This window comes from Engystomops pustulosus, chromosome 5, assembly GCF_040894005.1.
Source record: "Engystomops pustulosus chromosome 5, aEngPut4.maternal, whole genome shotgun sequence".
Lineage (NCBI taxonomy): Eukaryota > Metazoa > Chordata > Amphibia > Anura > Leptodactylidae > Engystomops > Engystomops pustulosus.
The window spans coordinates 153,286,374-153,303,684 of NC_092415.1; the positions used below are offsets into that span (position 1 = coordinate 153,286,374).

Here is a 17,311-nt window from a genome sequence, read left to right on the forward strand (position 1 = left end):
TCTCAATATTTTTTTTTTTTGGATAGACCTATCCTACAGCATTGCCTTATGTTACTACAACATGAAGCAATATGTTCCTGCTTTAAAGTACATTTCAGATATCATAGAGCATGGAATTCGGGAGCATCCAGGTGAGTGCAAATGGAAAATGTTTAGGATAAACATAAACTATTACTTGAGTTAATTGTAATGTTTAGGTGCAGCTTGCACTATAGCTACTATTTCCATTATAGATGAGTGTAATGGATACAAAATGTGAAAGGGAGAAGGTTCCTTTCATCAAGATTAAAGGAAACCTACCATTTGATTTGATGCATTATGAACCAAACATACCTTGAGAATGCTGTTGCTACATTGATGCAGGATCACAACTTGGTTAATCCCTGTGTTGAGTAGTTTTTCTGATAAGACAATTATACCATTCAGGGATGGGCTTGAAATTAAAAATGGAGGTTAGTCAAGCATGACTAGTCAAGCACTAATCAACCTGAGCTGGATCACTCATAAACAGCAGCTGGGGAATGGTGCAGCAATTGATTATTTTGCCTCCAGGCACAAGCCAGATTACATAATTTTCTCCTGCAGTCACAAGTGTGAAGTGCTAGACAAGTGCTGAAGGAGCCACAGAAGCCAGAAAGCTTCATTATCATAATGTTAACTCTGTTTTATCAGCAAAACCACTCAGCACAGGGATTAACCAAGATATGATCCTGCATCAGTGTAGCTACAGTATTCTCAATGTATGTTTGCTTCATAATGTATCAAATCTCATGGTAGGTTTCCTTTAAGTTCATTTTTATGGTACATATGATGTAAGAAGATGACCTATTTTTGCTATTGTAGACGGAACAGCCTGATAGAAGGAGCATAACCATGGTGTGAACTGAGCCTAACATAAACCTATCCTTTATTCCTGCCATTGTCTAGTAAATCGCAGCGAAAAATGCGGCAGCAGCTTGTAGAGTCCTATTATATTCCTTATAGAATATTTTTGAGCTATGTATAAGCATAAAACGTCCTAGAGATTCTGTAAAAAGCGACAATGCTGATCTATGTTTTATTCTTCATTATTTTATTATGTTCCAGAGCTTGGCGTTGGCATGACAACTGAAGGAATTGATGTCCGTAGCGTGGGTAACACATTGGTGCTGCATGAAACTGCACTTATTGAAGCATTTAACTTGAAGGCTGCCATTGAGTATCAATTAAAAAATTGTAAGTCCCCATCAGCTTAGTATATCTAAAAGACATCTAAAATATTGTATTATTATTTTTAATATTGAGTCATTGTTTCCACACAGTGACTTATATACTACTGATAGCGCTCCTAAGATAATGGGTTAATATATATATATATATATATATATATATATATATATATATATATATATATATATATATATATATTATGTTTTTCTGCATGCTGTGAATAAAACATACAACAGATCTCTTTGTATGGTAGAAAGTGACAGTCAGTCCCTCTAATCCATCACCATCTTTCCCATTGAGATCCCTTGGATCAGAGCTCAGGGACTGAACTGCAGCAGACTGAATCATATGAATATAAGAAGTATAAAACTACTGTTTCTCTTTTTCCTTAATGAATATCTTCATTTGTCGGTCTAGATGAAGCAGCTCAGGAAGCGCTGACAGACATGCCTCCGCGGTCAGAGGAGGTAAGCATTTAGCTTCATGTAGTACAGATGTTAGTCCATTAATATCAGGATGAATACCAATCCCTTGAAATGCTGGAATAAAAGCATATATATTTGCAATCATTAAATCATTCAAGCATGCATGTGTCTTAATAAGTACCGGGCATGTTTTTTTGTTAGCTTATCTTCCCTAAGAACAAAAGAATCAGGCTAGGAAATGCGATTTGCCCAATCCATGGACAGCAAGACTTAGGACTTCCTGTGACGTCTTGTGTCATGCAGACCTCCGGTGGATCAGTGAATGCATACCCCTCCATGGACACCGCATGTCAGTGATTAGGGGGATGTGCGGATAGAGGGATCATGAATTCAGTCCGTGGTCCCCTGATCCATCAGAAGTTAGCAGGACAGTCCTTAAAGCAGCTACTGCAGGGTCACATGACATCGGCTCTTATGTACAGAAGAGAAAGGTTACCATTGGAAGTATGATTTGGGTGGCACTATAAGTCTCCAATGATCTCACTCAGGGGCGCACCTGCCATGAGGCGAGTTGAGATTCTCGCCTCAGGCGGCGCGCTTCCTGCTACACTAGGGGGCGGCGTCGGGCTCCCGCCCGCCGGAATGTGTTACGGCCGGTACATCTCCCCGAACCCCCCGCCGCCCATCACATACACCCGCCCGCCCGCGGCCGGCACATGTACCTGCGCGCGGGCCGTCACTTCCCCCCACAGCCCGCCCATCCATTCAACACGCGCGCGGCTGGCACCTGTACCTGCGCGCCCACAGATATTTCCCCCTGCGCACCGCCCTACACTTCCCCTTGCGCGCCCGCTGACACTTCCACCCCCCGCAGCCCGCCTAGCTCATCCACCGGCCCGGCACAAGTACCACTCCCCGCCCCAGCCCAATGTCCGCGCTGGTCCCCCCCCCCCTTCACGCTCCGTTTTGGAACCCCCCTCGGTCCGTCACTGCCACCGCCCCCCCGCTCCGACATCCCCTATAATATATATATGTATGTCTGTATATTTGCTGTATATACTGTGTGTATATATATATATATCTGTATGTATGTGTGTACATTTATCGTGCCACCATTTAAAATATACTATATGGAGGCACGCTGTATGTATTATATGGTATATAGGGGCACACTGTATGTATTATATGGTATATGGCGGCACGCTGTATGTATTATATGGTATATGGCGGCACGCTGTATGTATTATATGGTATATGACGGCACGCTGTATGTATTATATGGTATATGGCGGCACGCTGTATGTATTATATGGTATATGGAGGCACGCTGTATGTATTATATGGTATATGGCGGCACGCTGTATGTATTATATGGTATATGGAGGCACGCTGTATGTATTATATGGTATATGGCGGCACGCTGTATGTATTATATGGTATATGGAGGCACGCTGTATGTATTATATGGTATATGGCGGCACGCTGTATGTATTATATGGTATATGGAGGCACGCTGTATGTATTATATGGTATATGGCGGCACGCTGTATGTGTTATATGGTATATGGCGGCACGCTGTATGTATTATATGGTATATGGCGGCACGCTGTATGTATTATATGGTATATGGCGGCACGCTGTATGTATTATATGGTATATGGCGGCACGCTGTATGTATTATATGGTATATGGCGGCACGCTGTATGTATTATATGGTATATGGAGGCACACTGTATGTATTATATGGTATATGTCAGCACGCTGTATGTATTATATGGTATATGGCAGCACACTGTATGTATTATATGGTATATGGGGGCACTCTGTATGTATTATATGGTATATGGCGGCACACTGTATGTATTATATGGCAGCACGCTGTGTGTATTATATGGTATATGGCGGCACGCTGTATGTATTATATGGTATATGGCGGCACGCTGTATGTATTATATGGTATATGGCGGCACCCTGTATGTATTATATGGTATATGGCGGCACGCTGTATGTATTATATGGTATATGGGGGCACGCTGTATGTATTATATGGTATATGGGGGCACGCTGTATGTATTATATGGTATATGGAGGCACGCTGTATGTATTATATGGTATATGGCGGCACGCTGTATGTGTTATATGGTATATGGCGGCACGCTGTATGTATTATATGGTATATGGCGGCACGCTGTATGTGTTATATGGTATATGGCGGCACGCTGTATGTATTATATGGTATATGGCGGCACGCTGTATGTATTATATGTTATATGGCAGCACCCTGTATGCATTATATGGTATATGGGGGCACGCTGTATGTATTATATGGTATATGGGGGCACGCTGTATGTATTATATGTTATATGGCGACATTCTGTATGTATGATATGGTATATGGCGGCACGCTGTATGTATGATATGGTATATGGCGGCACGCTGTATGTATTATATGGTATATGGCGGCACGCTGTATGTATTATATGTTATATGGCAGCACCCTGTATGCATTATATGGTATATGGGGGCACGCTGGATGTATTATATGGTATATGGGGGCACGCTGTATGTATTATATGTTATATGGCAGCACCCTGTATGTATTATATGGTATATGGCGGCACAGTGTATGTATTATATGGTATATGGGGGCACGCTGTATGTATTATATGGTATATGGCGACATTCTGTATGTATGATATGGGATATGGCGGCACGCTGTATGTATTATATGGTATATGGCGGCACACTGTATGTATTATATGGTGTATGGCGGCACGCTGTATTGATTTTATATTATATGGCGGCACGCTGTATGTATTATATGGTATATGGCGGCACAGTGTATGTATTATATGTTATATGGTGGCACGCTGTATGTATTATATGGTATATGGCGACATTCTGTATGTATGATATGGTATATGGCGGCACGCTGTATTGATTTTATATTATATGGCGGCACGCTGTATGTATTATATGGTATATAGGGGCACACTGTGTGTATTATATGGTATATGGCGGCACACTGTATGTATTATATGGTATATGGCGGCACGCTGTATGTATGATATGGTATATGGCGGCACGCTGTATGTATTATATGGTATATGGCGGCACGCTGTATGTATTATATGGTATATGGCGGCACGCTGTATGTATTATATGGTATATGGAGGCACGCTGTATGTATTATATGGTATATGGCGGCAGGCTGTATGTATTATATGGTATATGGCAGCACCCTGTATGCATTATATGGTATATGGGGGCACGCTGGATGTATTATATGGTATATGGGGGCACGCTGGATGTATTATATGTTATATGGCAGCACCCTGTATGTATTATATGGTATATGGCGGCACAGTGTATGTATTATATGGTATATGGGGGCACGCTGTATGTATTATATGGTATATGGCGACATTCTGTATGTATGATATGGGATATGGCGGCACGCTGTATGTATTATATGGTATATGGCGGCACACTGTATGTATTATATGGTGTATGGCGGCACGCTGTATTGATTTTATATTATATGGCGGCACGCTGTATGTATTATATGGTATATGGCGGCACAGTGTATGTATTATATGTTATATGGTGGCACGCTGTATGTATTATATGGTATATGGCGACATTCTGTATGTATGATATGGTATATGGCGGCACGCTGTATTGATTTTATATTATATGGCGGCACGCTGTATGTATTATATGGTATATAGGGGCACACTGTGTGTATTATATGGTATATGGCGGCACACTGTATGTATTATATGGTATATGGCGGCACGCTGTATGTATGATATGGTATATGGCGGCACGCTGTATGTATTATATGGTATATGGCGGCACGCTGTATGTATTATATGGTATATGGCGGCACGCTGTATGTATTATATGGTATATGGAGGCACGCTGTATGTATTATATGGTATATGGCGGCAGGCTGTATGTATTATATGGTATATGGCGGCACGCTGTATGTATGATATGGTATATGGCGGCACGCTGTATGTATTATATGGTATATGACGGCACGCTGTATGTATTATATGGTATATGGCAGCACACTGTATGTATTATATGGTATATGGCGGCACGCTGTATGTATTATATGGTATATGGCGGCACGCTGTATGTATTATATGGTATATGGCGGCACGCTGTATGTATTATATACTATATGGCGGCACGCTGTATGTATTATATGGTATGTGGCAGCACACTGTATGTATTATATGGTATATTGGGGCACGCTGTATGTATTATATGGTATGTGGCAGCACACTGTATGTATTATATGGTATATGGCGGCACAGTGTATGTATTATATGGTATATGACGGCACACTGTATGTATTATATGGTATATGACGGCACGCTGTATGTATTATATGGTATATGGCGGCACGCTGTATGTATTATATGGTATGTGGCAGCACACTGTATGTATTATATGGTATATTGGGGCACGCTGTATGTATTATATGGTATATGGGGGCACGCTGTATGTATTATATGGTATATTGGGGCACGCTGTATGTATTATATGGTATATGGGGGCACGCTGTATGTATTATATGGTATGTGGCAGCACGCTGTATGTATGATATGGTATATGGCGGCACGCTGTATGTATTATATGGTATATGGGGGCACGCTGTATGTATTATATGGTATATGGCGGCACGCTGTATGTATTATATGGTATATGGCGGCACGCTGTATTGATTTTATATTATATGGCGGCACGCTGTATTGATTTTATATTATATGGCGGCACGCTGTATTGATTTTATATTATATGGCGGCACACTGTATTGATTTTATATTATATGGCGGCACACTGTATTGATTTTATATTATATGGCGGCACACTGTATTGATTTTATATTATATGGCGGATTGTTTTATGTATATTGTTCTTTGTAGTAGCTCGCTGTGTGTATTATATAGTTATGTATTTTGCATTGCTTTATTTTGACATTTTTCACATTGGGCCTGGTCCTGACACTCCTTGATATTTTACAAGTTTTTTTTGGGGGGGGGCGTTTTTCTATAGTTCGCCTCAGGCAGCAGAAAGGCTAGGTGCACCCCTGATCTCACTGCTATATCCAAAGGTCACTATTCTCTCTTTTCTTTCATCTGATTCTTGCGATAGTTTGATACTGTGGACCACCACAGTTCTTTGCTCCATTGGCCTGAAGGACACTGTACTCTCTTGATTTTCTCTCCATCTCTCTAATCGCACTTTCAGTGTTTACTTTTCTGGATCTCTCGCACCTCATCTCCTCTCAATATCGGGGTTCCTCAGGCTTGGGTCCTCTTCTCTTTTCCCTCTATTCTGCTCCCATCTGACAAATAATAAGCAGATTTGGTTTTCAGTATCATCTTTATGCTGATACCCAGCTGTATACCTCTACATGTTACATCACCCCTGCCTCACTTCATAATACCAGTGACTGTCTCTCTGCTGTCTGTAACATCAGGTCCTCTCTCTTCTTGCAACTTTCCAAAACTGAACTTTTTGTCTTTCCACCGTCTACTAACCGACCCAACCATGGCATCTCCATCTCTGTCTGTGGGATCATCAAAGCCCCAAGGCAGCAAGCCCGCTGTCTTGGGGTTGAACATGGCTTGGACCTCTCCTTTGCATACCATATTCATCACTTGCACCTTTTTTCTGCGCTCCACTCCTTTCTCATCTCAGTCTACCGGCCAAGCCATGCTCTTCGATCTTCTTATGATCTTAGATTATTCTCTTCCCTTATTCGAACCTCCCACTCAGGTCTCCAATTGCTGCACCAATTCTCTGGAATGCCCTACAACACTCTTTGAAGGAAATCTACCATTTGTTTTTATGCATTTCCTTTTAAAGAATTAAGTTCTTGAAACAATAGGCCCTCACTCCTGTTGTTTCACATGACAATGTTATTACTCTGTAATGTCTTATTTTATTTGTATACATTCCCCAAAATCTGTAAAGCGCTACAGAATCTAATGGAGCTATATAAATAAAGATTATTATAATTATTCAGGAGATTACGGTACTCTTGTCTTATCATTCTCAGGTAGTCCCTTTAATAGGTATTTTATTAGGTTTAGGCTTTTCAATTTTTTTCTGTAAATCTTTACTTGTTGTTATTGCTGGCAGGAACTGGACCCAGTGACCCTTCACAATCAAGCATTGATGAACATGGAAGCCAAACCCACTGAAGGCTTCGAGAAACTGCAGTTTTTGTTGCAGCAGAATCCATTTCCTCCAGAGACGTTTGGAAATCTTTTACTGTTATACTGCAAGTATGAGGTACAACTCCTATTAACCCCTACAACTCCCCCTAAACCCTCCTCCCTCTAGCCATGTAACATTTTCACTCAGTGTTTGAGCATGCCCCGATCCAGCAAAGAGCCAATCCTAAATAGAAGACATCAGGGAGCTAAATATTCAGCAGTTTTATTTGGCTCCAAATCATGATGAATATAGCAGAATGTTTCATTCAGAATTTATTTTCTGGTAAAAGGGCACAGTTATATAGTATGATCACGTATTAATTCAAATAGAAGTTACTTCTTTTAGCAGAGAGGTATCACATATTATGCATTAAAGGTTATTTTTTTTAACTGTGTCATGTATTGGCACACTCATAGGGGTAAACTCATAGTTTACTATTACCATGGCTGTACAAAATTAGAAAAGCAAAAACAGCACCATCCTTGTACAGAGTATGTGTGTGGCATTGCAGCCCAGCTTCAGGAATGAATTTTGACAAGAGGCCCCTTTAACTTCTCATAATAAATATCCACCATCACACTGCCCTGAGATTTAGTCCTCATTCACACGACAGTAAATGTGTGCTAGCCGGAAAAAACAGCAGCTAATTCATGGTCCCCATTAAATTCTATTGTGCACAGTCATGGTGCATACACCGTGTCTCATCGCACTGGGAGTGCGGCAAGCAGCAGGTCTTTTTCCTGCCTTGATTTGTGGCTCTATGTCCACCCAGCTAAAACGGTCTGCAAACAGGGTTTTCCCCTGTTTGTGGCCCATAACACACACCAAGGTCTTATGCATGTAGCCTAACCTAAATTTTAAATGTATTGACATTTTTTGTTTAATTTTTCCAAATTTGGACTGTATGAAAATAGTCATATTCTATAATAGTACATGTGTAGTAGGTGACCTTTTCATGTATTATTGTGTTTTATAATATGTATTATTTTTATTTCTCTTTAGTATTTTGATCTTGCAGCAGATGTATTGGCAGAAAATGCTCACCTCACCTATAAATTTCTAACTCCAGTAAGTATTGATTTTACATGAAAAAAATAACCCTTTGTCTTTATTTTAAATATTTAACAAGATAAATTTGTATTTTTGTAAAGTTATTTAGTTCACGTTAAGTAGCAGCTTTTTCAGCAGGAAGAAAATATGATTTTATGTGAGACCCCAATGATCATGAGAATGGATTTCTTATCTACCGTATATATAGCCTGCAGCCTCCCAGTATATAGCCTGCAGCACCCTGCCCCAGTATATAGCCAGCAGCCCAATAAATACATAGCCAGCCCATTGCCCCCTAGTATATAGCCAGCAGCCCTCTTATATATAGCCGGTGCCTGTCCCCTAGTATATAGCCGGTGCCTGTCCCCTAGTATATAGCCGGCGCCTGCCTCCTAGTATATAGCCTGTGCCTGCCCCCTAGTATATAGCCTGTGCCTGCCCCCTAGTATATAGCCAGTGCTTTCCCCCTTGTATATATCCAGCAGCCCCCTATGCCCAGCCCAAAAAAATATAAAAACTCTATGGTGTGGTGTCCCCGTGTGGTGCTGTCTCATATACTATGATGTCGGCCGCTGTGCAGAAAAACTCTGCTTATATTCAAGTATATACTGTATTTCCTTCTGTCTCATAAAGAATGAGTGAAGCTACCACGCTTGCTCGATCAGTCACTCCAGCTCTTATGATCAATGCTGGTCTCAGCAGCCAAAACATTATCCCCCATCCTATTATGAAAAGGGAGAATATCTCCTTATCAATACATTTTAATTGTCACTGTCAACGAGAATCACCCACTAGCTTTAACACAATTAAGGCTTGCCACTAAACTAGTTTGATAAAATTTCCTATTCATAGGAATATTGATACACATTTGTTATTATCAGAATAACTAAAGTATTGTTCAATCCAACCCTGGGACGGGGCTAACAGCTGAGCAGGGAGAGGGCAAACATCTGAACTGGGTGCTTATTTCTCCAACACACGGAAGCTGCTCTTTTTTATTAACAGATGTAGCGGAAAAACATAGAGAAATGGGGTGAGAAACAGAGGGATGATAATGGAGAAAGAAAGGAAGCATATAAATATAGAGGGATGGGAATATAGACAGATAATGGGGACAACAGGGAGCCTGGGCATAAAGAGACAAGTTAGAACATAGAAAAACGGGACATAGAGATAAGAATGTGAAATATATAGAGATGAGGGCTTAAAATTCAGAAAATTAATTTTAAGCTACAGAGTTGTTGTTTTATTTGAAAAAAAAAAGAGAGATATATTATTAATAATTGCACATTCGTGATTTAACTATAAAATATTGACACCAAAGTCATAATTAATATTGTGACAACACTGTATTTACTAGGCCTATACTGTGACATAATTGTGGGGCATTTCATAAGCACTTCCCTGGGGTAGGTGGTTGGGGAGAGAGCCAGCGACTCTTGTGTTGTGTGATGTCTTGTTGCTCCACCTCTATGAGAACATTAGTTTGTTTATTTATAGTGGAAATCCTTACAGGCTGGCAGTTCACCGATTGCTATATAAATATTTTCCTAGCTTCTTTCACAGCTGTGTGTTTTATCCTTGTACTATGGCATCACTGTGTTTATTACCCCTGTACTGTGACATCACTGTTTGTATTATCCTTGTACTGTGACATCACTGTGTTTATTACCCCTGTACTGTGACATCACTGTGTGTGTTACCCTTGTACTTTGATATCAAGGTGTGCATTATGCCGGTACTGTGACATAATTGTGTGTATTATCCTTGTACTATGGCATCACTGTGTGTATTACCCTTGTACTGTGACATTACTGTGTGTATTACCCCTGTACTGTGATATCACTGTGTGTGTTACCCTTGTACTGTGATATCATGGTGTTCATTATCCCGGTACTGTGACATAACTGTGTGTATTATCCTAGTACTATGGCATCACTGTGTGTATTACCCCTGTGCTGTGCCTTCGCTGTCTGTGTTATCCTTGTACTGTGACATCACTGTGTGTATTATCCTTGTACTGTGACATCACTGTGTGTATTACCCCTGTACTATGACATCATTGTGTGTGTTATCCTTGTACTGTGACATCACTGTGTTTATTACCCCTGTACTATGACATCACTGTGTGTATTACCCCTGTACTATGACATCACTGTGTGTGTTACCCTTGTACTGTGATATCAAGGTGTGCATTATCCCAGTACTGTGACATAATTGTGTGTATTATCCTTGTACTATGGCATCACTGTGTGTATTACCCCTGTACTGTGCCTTCACTGTCTGTGTTATCCTTGTACTGGGACATTATGGTGTGTATAATCCAGGGCTGTGGAGTCTGAGTCGGTGACAATTTTGTTAAAGCCGGAGTCGTGATAAAATGGTCTGACTCCACAAACATATAATAAATTATAAAAATTTTGAAATGTCCATTAAATGTCTATTCTATTCCTGATCTAAGGATTAAGGCTTCTGCTCTGCACTGCACTGCAGCTTCTTCTCTCCACCATGTGCTCCTTTGCACTGCTGATTGTATACGGTGGCATCAGGGCCCGTTGCAGAACTGCACTAGGAGAAAGGGAGGGTCCAGGAGCAGTACAGTACAGCTGACACCTGGGTAATCTCTCTACCAGAAAACAGGCGGACAAGGCCGAATGTGTCTCCCGTTGTATCCAATCGGAAAACATGGCACACACGTTATATATTCTTATTTCTCTTTTTTTATTTTTCAACCACTTTTTCACATGATAGAGCCTTAACCATAAAGCAACAAATCAGTGAGGATTTTTCACAAGAGACAGATCAAAATTATAAGGTTTCGCTCATCCCGATCTGACTGTAAGTTGTGTAGCAGGGGGTTTCGTGAGGCTGTAACCTCCTACTACGCAACTTACAGTCAGATCTAACTTGACAAAGGTCAGGATGACCGAAACATCGTAATTTTGAGAATCCCACATTGAGCACCACCACTAGAAAAGAGTGGGCGGATTCAATTGTCTTGGATATTGTGTCTCCCATTGTGTCTGAAAATTGTTTACCATTACCGTATATACTCAAGTATAAGCCGACCCAAGTATAAGCCGAGGCCCCTAATTTTACCACAAAACCTGGTACACCTATTTTTTTACTCGCGTATAAGCCGAGTTTGGGTTTTTCAGCACATTTTTTTGAGCTGAAAAACTAGGCTTATATTCGAGTATATATGTATGTTATATATATCTTCTAGCCATGTCAGTAGGATACTAGATAATATGCTGAAAATATGTATTTCTCTGATTTATTTTTTAGTATTTGTACGATTTTCTGGATGCCCTAATAACATGTCAAACAGCTCCAGATGAGGTAATGTACAGTGCATACTCTTCTTATACATTTCTCTAATACAGACAGATTTATATTTTACGCTCACTAGTCTATCTGTCTACAGAAGTACTACTCTTTATTGGTACATTTGCATTGATTTATATCATAGTGTTATTATGTATCACACCTCATAGATAAAGAAGTGATCCAATAATAGTGATCTACTGTAGAGTGTTCAGAAGTGTCATACGGTAACAGACCTATGCATTTTATTTAACCTAATTTAATCTTTTTAGGCTTTTCTAAAATTGGATGAACTGGCTGGGATGCTCACAGAACAACTGAGAAAACGGACAAAACAGGTACTTAATCTGTGTTCTATAGATTAGGTCTCAGGTATTTATTAGGCCTCATTTATAAATCATTGTCACCTTTAAGCAGCCAGTGATTCTATGTGAGAATGGGAATTACACTACCAGTCATTTATCTCTTACAAAAAGAACTTGTGAAAGTCCTTGAATGGCTCCTGCATACATCAGGAAGAAGCACAGATGTGTGCAGAGATGCATCATGCCTAGTATTATCACGGAAAACCAATTACATATGGCCCCATCCCCAGTATCTGGATGTAGTTGTAAAATCAGAACCACTGGACTATGTGGTCCATCGGAGCAAGGACTAATGCAGTGAATAAATACTGGGTCATTACAAAAGTTAGCACTCGTAGACAATTTCTGCCAATGACCTAAATGTATATTTCTTTTTTGTGTAAAAGTTTGTTTTTATTTTTCCAATTTACATTATTAAGGTACAAGAAGCGAGACTGAACCGAGATGATGAAGCGGTTAAGAAGGCTGTGAGCGAATATGATGATGCCCTAGAAAAGTAAGATGATTTCATATCATGTTCATCATGGAAAGTATAGAAATAGTTTTGTGCTTTATGAAAACCTTTCATGAATAGAGAACTGTTGCCAGTAGGATAGATGCATATTTATAAGTCGTTGGCAACAAAGATGGAAGTCTTTCAGGATGAGAAAGGTCAAAGGAAAAGCTTTTCTGTGCCCTTGTTCTACCCTTTCTCCTGCAGTGATCAGTTTATCTAAAAGCTTGCTGAGCTCTTGCCACTTCAGACAGTTAAGGAGGCTAATGATTAACTCTTTCATTACCTTGATAATATCTAGACTATCCAATGCCTTTATAGAGTTAAGTCTATAGAAGCTTTATCAGGTTCATTTATCTCTTAGATGTCTTTGGGAGAACAGGACAGAAAGCAGATTTACTCAAACTACTGAAATAAGAAAGGAAGGCTGGGGGAAAAGAAAGACATGGGAACAAATGTATTTAATAAAGTATTAGAGAGTTTACTATTATCATCTGTACTATCAATATATAAAATGCTTTTTAAAGTTTAGTTATACTTTAAAGGAAATCTACTATCAAAATCCAGCATGGTAAACCAGGGGCACTTACTCATAGATCCAGGTGCTGTGACTGTGGTAATCTTCTTTTTTTTTATCCATGGCCTCCTTCCTTATAAAATTGTTGCATTGTCTCACCCTTCTCTTTCTCAGCACTTCCTCTCCCTCTGTCTGATGTAATCTCACCACAGTAGAGAAAGTTTCTGCAGTGAAAGAGGAAAAAGTGTGCAATGTAACAGCATGTGAAGCTGCAGCACAGAGGGGCTCTGGTAACACCCCTGGAGCCTGTGTGGCTCATTAGAATAATTTTAAAAGTTGATTTTAGAAGGAATGAGACCATGGATAACAGCTAGATTGCCACAGTCACAGTACCTGGATCTATGAGTACGTGTCCCTGCTTTATCATGCTTAATTTTGATGTTAGATTTCCTTTAACTTACAATATATTAGCCAGTCTCGCTTCTATTTCCCTGTCTATATGTCCATGTTGGGGAAAAGCCACTATCCACGTGACATTCTCCTAGTCCATTTTCTCGGTGATAACAATACTCCATATTTTATTTAGATACATTCCTGTCTTAATGGCCCAAGCAAAAATATATTGGAACATGGAGAACTATTCAATGGTGGAAAAAATCTTCCGTAAATCTGTGGAGTTTTGCAATGAGCATGATGTTTGGAAATTGAATGTGGCTCACGTCTTGTTCATGCAAGAAAATAAATACAAGGAAGCCATTGGATTTTATGAGCCCATTGTTAAAAAGCACTATGACAATGTAAGTATTATTCTCGCTGTGGTTATGACAATATTACAGGATTTCTATGGTTTATATTTCAGTATATGCAAGTTATGTGTTGGCTTTTTAACAAGGGTCAGATGTAAAATTACCAACTATCAGTGTCCATGCTGCAGAGAGGGAAGCAAGACTGAGCATGTGTGTCCACCTCTGCACCTGCTTGTTACAGGCTGCATTCATACTTATATAATATTCTTTATGGGACCACCCCTTTAATGGACGGTACAACATAAAAGCAATGATCTGACTGAAAGTGTCTTACAACTTTTGACAAATGCTCTGTTTACTCGCTGTTTACTGACGCGTTCACATCATCTCTGCACCGTTTTTCTCCTGTGTCTTAGCTGGGACAATGTAACATTGAAGAATGTCCTTGCAAGAAAAAAGTTTCGGTAAACTGAGCGTTTGTCTTTCTTGTCTTTCTTTATGCATTTTTTTCCATTGCTTTTGTTGCATGGATTTTCTGCCTCTATATGGTGTGTTGCTCTGCCTCCAGTCTGCAGCCCTCACTATATCCTATGCTAGTGCCATCTGATATCAGTCATTGTATTGCTAAGGCACATAATGGCATCTTTCAGTAGTGATCATAGGGTAAAGGATTTCAGTACCCAATGCATTCTCCAAGTCACAATGACCTCGGGGGTAACATGCATTGGTTTAAGGTAAGCATGGAAAGGATATATCTGGAGCTTGCAGGACTTCTTAATGGCCAAACTACAGGTTAACCAAAATTGTAGAAAAATGGGTAGCCAGCATTGGTTGAAAACTCTTATCCATTAAAAGTTGAAGCTTTATTCCATCAATAAAAAGCTGCGCAGCAGAGAACAGAACATGCGTCTGGACTGACGCTCTCATGTTTAGCCTTTACCTTTCTTAGTAGACTTTTTAAGGATGGAAAAAAGCTTGAACTTTTTATGGATAAAATACCCGTGCTGGATTTCCACTTTTCTACAACTTTGGTTGCGCTGACGTCCAGATCCAGGCCAGGGGCGTCACAAGGAGAGGCAGGGCCTATAGTAGACTTCTGAATGGTGCCCCCTTCCCCCTCAGAAAATGTGCATATCATCCATTCTTGTCACATGCTGGGCCCCCTAACACTGCAGGCCCCTAAGCAGTTGCTATGGCTACTACTGCTGTAGTTGAGCCCGTACTCCGGACATTACCAGTCATGTATGTATATGAAGACTTCTGAGCTTTACTGGTTTTATATAAACATCTCTTTTTAAACTACAGGTTAGTCCTGTCTGTATAACTGCATTGCAGTTTTACACTTGATATATAATACTGGCCTCTTTATATAGGACATTAGGGCAGGGTGCTGCCACAATCGCCTCTGTGTTACCTTGTTCGTACACCTGCATAAATTTAATTAATAATTCTTTAGATTAATATTTTTAGATTTTATGCATCATGATACATAACATAATAGAAGGTATGTTTATGCAAGGGAACATGGATTAACGCTAAAGCTTCATTGCAGCCTAAAGCCAAAGAACAGTAAATTACCAGCATTCAGAGAGCATCATCAGAGGTCACAGTGGGCAGAGAGTCTGTGCGTAACGAGGGGTCGTCTGTAAGTTGGGTGCTCTGAAGTCATGGAAGAAACAACTCTTGGCTCCCAAAACACTGTTTAAATGGGTCAGGGCCACCTCACTGTCTACAGCGCTTTATACTGCACAACACCTTACTCTTACCAGTGACTATGCTTGGTATTCAGATTTTTTTTTTTTACTCAAATGAGTTGGGCCACTGGTTTAAAGGCTTGGAGAATCCATTTAGTATACTTTGTACTAACCCCTTAAATTACATATCTTTCCTATTTTCTGAATGACCTTATAAATAACCGCATATGAAGAAAAACTGACAACGATTTTGTATATAAAGTATTACCCAAATATTTTACAAGCTTTCTCATTGGCAAATATAACTGAATGGCTTCTATGTTGGAAAAATCTGTCCAAAGGACAGTCTTTTCTTGGTAGACGATGGAGGATTTCTCCTATCATCCCTTCCTAGATGTCTTTTTCTGATTGTCCTGAAACTGAGCGTTTCACATATTAACTAAGGACAGTAAAGTCAGAGATCTAGTTCTTGTTTTTTGAATTTTTTTTACTGAGCATTGGGGAGAACATGCAGAAACTTCTACACATGATGATAATATCACCTGTCTTGAATGTTTTTTACTTGTGAATAATCTTTTCCATTGTACAATGATGGATCACAGTTTACTTGGAAATGACCTATGTCTTTGCTTCTTGCCATTTTGTTAACACATGTCTGAATCCTCCAGGCAGCAAACTGTCCAAAGTTCTGCTTTGATTGGCTTGGTCACACTTCAATCCAAAGAATCCACCATGTGGTGGTTTTTCTATTTTTTTTTTCTGTAGATTTTTTTACTTTAGATATTCAACATTCTTATCAATGGACTGGATGTTTAAACATTTGTATGTGCTGGTACTGTATATTGACAACTTTCCTGGAAAAAAGATAAAATATGATTTTTCAGCACTAAAATATATACAGCTTGAGAGTTTTCTATTGTTAATAGTAACATTTTCTGTGTTGTACCAGTATATTATATATACATATGACAGGCCTTTTAGGTTCTGAAGATAACTAACAAGTACAGTACATGGCCATTGTTCATAAATTGTTCTTGACCCCAATTGTTTTATGTTGTCTGTTATAGATGAAATTAGGAAAAATGCCTCAATTTCGGATTGAAGTACTGTCATTATGAATCCTTGGCACATAAGCTTTTTTTTAGTTTAAAGGGGTTTTCCAACAAAAGAAAAAATCTGGCTTTTGACATTGTACTAACACACTGACACATAGAAAGAGAGATGAGACAGATGAGAGATGCATAA

At 39.7% G+C, this 17,311-nt stretch overlaps 1 protein-coding gene and 1 long non-coding RNA gene across 4 annotated transcripts in view; one reads left to right on the forward strand and one right to left on the reverse strand.

Moving 5' to 3' along the window:
* Positions 1–17,311, forward strand: part of LOC140133361 (intraflagellar transport protein 70A) — a 34,827-nt gene that overhangs the window by 11,007 nt on the left and 6,509 nt on the right. Inside the window, exons 6-15 of one of the 2 annotated variants that reach the window (XM_072153462.1) lie at positions 27–131; positions 1,087–1,215; positions 1,627–1,676; positions 7,797–7,949; positions 8,877–8,942; positions 12,213–12,266; positions 12,524–12,589; positions 13,036–13,112; positions 14,213–14,423; positions 14,789–14,836. In XM_072153462.1, the coding sequence (XP_072009563.1) occupies positions 27–131; positions 1,087–1,215; positions 1,627–1,676; positions 7,797–7,949; positions 8,877–8,942; positions 12,213–12,266; positions 12,524–12,589; positions 13,036–13,112; positions 14,213–14,423; positions 14,789–14,836 (959 nt within the window). The remainder of the gene's footprint in view (positions 1–26; positions 132–1,086; positions 1,216–1,626; positions 1,677–7,796; positions 7,950–8,876; positions 8,943–12,212; positions 12,267–12,523; positions 12,590–13,035; positions 13,113–14,212; positions 14,424–14,788; positions 14,837–17,311) is intronic. The other variant, XM_072153463.1, reaches the window with a different exon arrangement.
* The window catches only part of LOC140133362 (uncharacterized), a 33,237-nt gene continuing 32,487 nt past the window's right edge, over positions 16,562–17,311 (reverse strand). For both annotated transcript variants that reach the window (XR_011855877.1, XR_011855878.1), the window contains exon 5: positions 16,562–16,920. This is a non-coding gene — a long non-coding RNA (uncharacterized lncRNA). The remainder of the gene's footprint in view (positions 16,921–17,311) is intronic.